The sequence below is a fragment of the Trypanosoma equiperdum genome (assembly GCF_001457755.1).
Source record: "Trypanosoma equiperdum strain OVI genome assembly, contig: ctg_420, whole genome shotgun sequence".
NCBI classification, from domain to species: domain Eukaryota; phylum Euglenozoa; class Kinetoplastea; order Trypanosomatida; family Trypanosomatidae; genus Trypanosoma; species Trypanosoma equiperdum.
The window spans coordinates 3477-8527 of NW_027124333.1; the positions used below are offsets into that span (position 1 = coordinate 3477).

A 5051-nucleotide genomic window follows, 5' to 3' on the forward strand; every position below is an offset into this window, starting at 1 on the left:
CCTGTATTCACTGGTGCGTACCCTCATTTCTTATAGTGACCCCCCTGTGGTATGGCCGTTGTGCTGACGGTACCGCAAAACGAATTTGAAACGGCGTCACATAAAAGATACCGGGGACTGGGGTGTTGTTGAGGTCCGGTGTTGGCTTAAGAGGGATCCGACCAATGGCGTCCTCTTTTTTTTTTCTTTATTCATGGAGGAGTTTACGTTCTGGTGTGCCGGTTGACGGTGTTTTGATGTGGTGCTGTAGGTGGCGCACAGTGCTGCGTAGTTAGCGTTCGGTGGGTTGTAAGTAGTCCATGGATAAACTGTTGCGGTGTAGCATTGGGAAATGGAGGGCCTAAGCAGATGGCACCCTCTAGGACTCATTAGTCCGTGGCCTTAACCGCTCTTCTTGCTCTCGTAAACTCTTTGGCTGTTTTTCTTTCTGCATGTTTACCCCGGATAATCTCAACGGGGAAATCAGTGCCTGGCGTACCGTCCCTTTACCGTATTTGTTTGTAGGTATTTAACCTTGTGGTTGTTTCTGTAGGACGATGTTCCACAGGGCATTCGTCAGTTCAAGTGATTTAACGGGCTGTACGATAGCGCTTTCAAGCGTTTGCACGCAGAAGAGGTACTGGGCTAAGCCCAAAAAAAGACCGAAAGTCGGTCAAGGTTTTCACGAGAAGGCTCAGAAGTGGCGCGAAGAATATCTTCTTGATAGGCATCGTGCCCTTGCCGACAGTCTTCGCGCTTATGTAGAGTTTAGTACCTCTAAGCGCGTGGAACCTTGGGATGCGCGCTTTAAACCATTTGACCGTATCGAGAAGGATGGTGTTTATGTGCTTATGCGTTACATGATGGAGGAGAAACTGCAGCTGTGCAACTACCATCATCGCCCCGTCAAGCGTTTGTTTTGTAACATTGGACTCATGGGACCCCAGATAACGACGAAGGCCCGCTGGAAACCGTATCGCTTTGCAACTAACCCTGCCGGCACCTCGAAGGCCGAGCGAATGTATCAGAGAGACAAGACTGTGTACACACATGGGCACAACGATTAAGAAAGAAAGGGTGTCGCTGACGCAACCTTCAGTTGCGTGGTACTGATGATGGTTTAATGCTGTTGAACTAATTTATCACCTTAGTGACTCATGTTTGGTTGCTGTAAACTAATAAGTGAGTTTGTGTTGCATATGCCCCACCCTCCCCTATAGCTTTTATCTCGCTCGTTAGATGGGTGGGCCACCAAGGAAGAGAGAGCGTGAAGGGGAAGCTCTTAAGCCAAAGTCTAAAGAGGAACAATTGCCTATAAAAAACGAATGCACCTTGGACAGGCGCGAGGGAAAGCAAATTGTCGCTGAGAAATGGAGTGAGGTGGTTGTTGACGACAATGAAAGTCAGGAACGCTCAAACGAAAGTGTATCCGAATCTCAGGTGTATGACACTGAGGAGGAGCTACTGGCGGCAGGTGAGGACCTGAGCGGCGATGCTCTAAAAGATTTCCTGCGTAAGAACTTCGTCGACTTCATCGATGAGAAGGTGGCCCGTGTCGGTGATCTGGATCTAATGAATTGATGAAAGACCTTTTGCTCCTTTCTCCACTCGTCTTTACTCCTCCCTGACGAGGGCGAGAATGCCACGCAGCTGTGGATGTTAGCAAGATGCAACGCTTGGGGTCGGGAAGAGGTGCCAGCTCTCGGAGTCTCTTCCGTGTGTTTTGTCTTTACCTCACAATACGGATGAAAAGTGGTTGCAGTGGCTGCTTCGATATGTTTCTTGCCCTGTCTTTTTTTTTTGTGCTACTATTCCCATCTATTTCCTTTTTCATACACTATTTGTGGCGATTTGAAACCCCAGCTGGTGAGCCCGCTTCTTGGTAGACGAAACCCTGATCACGTGTTTGTGTTTGTGTGTGTGTGTTTGAGACTTCCCCGCGCTCCCTTGGGATCATCCACCTTTACAGAGACATACTTTTTACTTTCGCGTTTCCTTATGCAAGTAGTTATTGGAGCATGTCAGCTACGAGTTTTCATTTCGCAGCGTCAGGGAAAAGCATTCATCATCTGGATGCCGTTGGTGACGTTAGATACTGCAGTGAGCAAGGGATCGTGTCCGATATCCTGAATAATATCGGGAGCGGCACTCTGGTCTTTGCTATAGTAGATAATCGCGGGGATGGAGAGGAGCTACTGAGGATGCTGTTTACGAGTTTTGCGGATACGTGGGGGAGTCCGCTTGGCGCCTGGACGCAGTTTGGTGTATCATTTATTGATGAAGCTTCGTGCGAGTTGCTTCAGTACCAGTGTGATCGCCATTCCGATATTGTAAGTATCATTGAAGATGAAGGCGCTCAGTACCGATGTTGTTCAGTAACCGCCTCCGTGGTAGAACCCACGAGTGATTCCTTCGATTTTTTGAGAGTCACTCTGACCCTGGTGATTTGGAGTGAGAGAAGTGGTGACAAAGATTTTCTCCGAACAGCAGAAATGGTGACAACAGCGCAAGGGATAAAGCTGGGGTCTATCTTCTTTTACTTTGCTTCTGAAGATATTTCGTTTGTGGACCGATGTTTGTCCATGGCCAACAAACTTCGGGATGTTTGTCTCACTCGCACCCTTGGGTCTAACAAAAAAAGAGACTTTGATACACTTTTGAAACAGGTGAGGGGATGGTCACTCTTCACAAACGAGTTCTATCGTATGGGTCCGCAGTTGGAGGGTCCGTATTTAATCAATCTCAATCCCCGTTTGGTTGTCGGAGAGAAGCTTGCCCACCTTGTGTCGCGTGGTGTTAGTTGGATTGTGGCGGATGGGTCTAGTGCGAGTTACAGCGATATTGTTGTACTTCCATTGGGTTGTGGTAGCGATGGGAAAAATCCTGGAAATGTGTTCTCACCTCACTGCAGTCTTAGTTACGAAGGGGAAACTGTGTTTATCCGCCCAGAGTGCGGTATGACGTACGTTAACGGAAAATTTTTATCATGCGAGACAGAGTTACAGCATGACGATCGTATTTTGCTGGGGAGTGGAATGGCCTTTCGCTTCGTCTTGGTAACTGCAAAGGAGCAACAAGAACAATCGCCAAGAGTCGTTGATTGGGAATCTACTTTCAAAGAGTTCGAGATGGCGGCAGTGAACGTTACCAAGGAGGCCGAGCTACGCCAGCTCAATGATGAGGTTGCAGACTTACGCGAGGAGTGCGACCAACTTCGGCTTCAGCTCCAACAGGGAAGCCAAAGGAGTAACAAGGCGTGGTTGGTTCTCAGTAATCCTTCGGACACCCACGCAGGGCCTTGTGTTTGGGACTTGTGTTGGATGGTTGACGGTGATTCTGTAACCCTTGGGCCAGGGGGTGACATCTCTCCCCATTTAACCGAATCTGCTGCAATTTTACGAACGGCGGAGGGCTTCGTATGCCGTTCGGACTCTGGGGACACGGAGCTGGCTCATCTACAGCCATTTACTATAGGAGGAGGCGTATTTTCATTATGCCTACAGAGTGCTCTGGTGAACGCGAAGAGCAGCGCGGCACAGAGCGGCTCGAGTTCCGAGCTGGCTAGGTTGGAGCGTGAGCGAGGGGATGATGTAAACGAAGTTAAGAGAACTCTTTATACGCTGCAGTGGACAATCGCTCATTTGTTGGACTTCGCTTTTCCAAAAGGAAAGGGGGCTGCCGACGACTTGAATGATGTTGCAGATCCGCCAATCAGGGCGCTGGTAACAGACTACAGCATATACACAGATGGCGAGTTTACGCTGCAGGGGCTGGCAGCGCAGGCAAGGACCATGATTGAAGCGATACAAATGTCTATGTCCAGAATGGCAGGGGAAATCAATGGCGTCCTTACGCCGGTGAAACGTGCTGGTGGTGACGTTCGACTCCCCGAGACTCTGAGAGAAGGAACCCTTGGACGAGTTAAGAGGGAAAAATATCTTTCGTGTGAGACAAACGAAAAAGTGGCAAATTCAGCACGGAGAGCACTAACCGATCTTAATTCGAGGTCAAAGAGACCCCACAAGTCTACCATTTCTCAACTAAGTGAAGAGGAGTTACATGCACGTACGCTTGACCACCTTAGCGCCCAGGTGATGATTTTAAAAGCCAAGTGTTTTGTTGCTGCTCCCTTAGTTGTGAGGCAGATGAGCGTAGCCCTGCAAGTTCTTTCCTATGCCTGTGATTCTAAAATACAATTGAAACGGTACATCAGGGAGCTGGACTTGATATTGGAGAAGGACCCAAACGTGGTGGAGCTCAATGAGTGCAAGAAGCGGAACATCGCACTCGCTCTCGTTGACGTGCTTGTCTCTTTGAATTATGTAATGAGAAACTGTCACTTTACTCTTGCTGATAGGGAAACCGTGGATAGCCGACTGAAGCAATGGACATCCATTGCCGACATTTGTATTCCCGTTATCAGCAATGCCGAATCGTGGAGGCACAAGCCAAACATGGATCCAAGTCTCATGGCTCGGCAACGGCGTGCGCCTGCTGCTGTACACAATACTGCCCTTGCAAGTGCTGCCACTGTAAACGCTACTACCACCATTTTGAACACGCGGAGGACGCGTTTGCAGCCGACCACACCGCGTGAGGTGGGGCAGACGCTGCGCAGTGCGCCGCCGGGTGGACAGGAGCATGTTGCGGCTTCGTACACAGTGCATCAAAGACGGCAGATGCTGAGCGGCACACCGGCTTCAACGTTAAGAAAGGCCCCAGCCGCCGACTCAGTTAATCGGGGAGTGAGCAAGTCATCGTTTCCCAAGCACATTCCTGTTTCCCCCCGGTTGGGCGCGCACGCTAAGGCATCTGGAAAGGTGACACCATTGCGACTCAACCTTGCCACGCCATACCAATGCGCAGTAAGCAGCCCAAGGATCAACTCGGCCGCAAGGTCCGTGCCGCCTGATGTATCTAATTTTAATTCCTCAAGAACAGCGACGATGGGACGGTCTGCGACCACTGGGACACCTCTCAAAGCAAGAAAGGCGTGAGGTGGCAATGTGATTTGTTTCGTTTTCTCTCACTGTCCCCCCTTTTCCCTAACCCCTTTTATCTATTTTTTTTTT

The 5051-nt window shown here is 49.6% G+C and overlaps 3 protein-coding genes across 3 annotated transcripts; all 3 read left to right on the forward strand.

The window, feature by feature from the left end:
- Positions 1-536: 536 nt before the first annotated feature.
- On the forward strand, positions 537-1046 carry TEOVI_000178800 (uncharacterized protein; the record flags this gene model as incomplete). Its single annotated transcript, XM_067224969.1, has 1 exon — positions 537-1046. One exon carries the CDS (start codon positions 537-539, stop codon positions 1044-1046), a length of 510 nt encoding a protein of 169 aa, XP_067081070.1.
- Positions 1047-1218: 172 nt separating this feature from the next.
- On the forward strand, positions 1219-1560 carry TEOVI_000178900 (uncharacterized protein; the record flags this gene model as incomplete). The annotated part of the gene is made up of 1 exon (XM_067224970.1): positions 1219-1560. One exon carries the CDS (start codon positions 1219-1221, stop codon positions 1558-1560), a length of 342 nt encoding a protein of 113 aa, XP_067081071.1.
- A 437-nt stretch (positions 1561-1997) lies between these two features.
- TEOVI_000179000 (FHA domain containing protein, putative) lies at positions 1998-4976 on the forward strand (the record flags this gene model as incomplete). Its single annotated transcript, XM_067224971.1, has 1 exon — positions 1998-4976. One exon carries the CDS (start codon positions 1998-2000, stop codon positions 4974-4976), a length of 2979 nt encoding a protein of 992 aa, XP_067081072.1.
- Between the last annotated feature and the right edge of the window lie 75 nt (positions 4977-5051).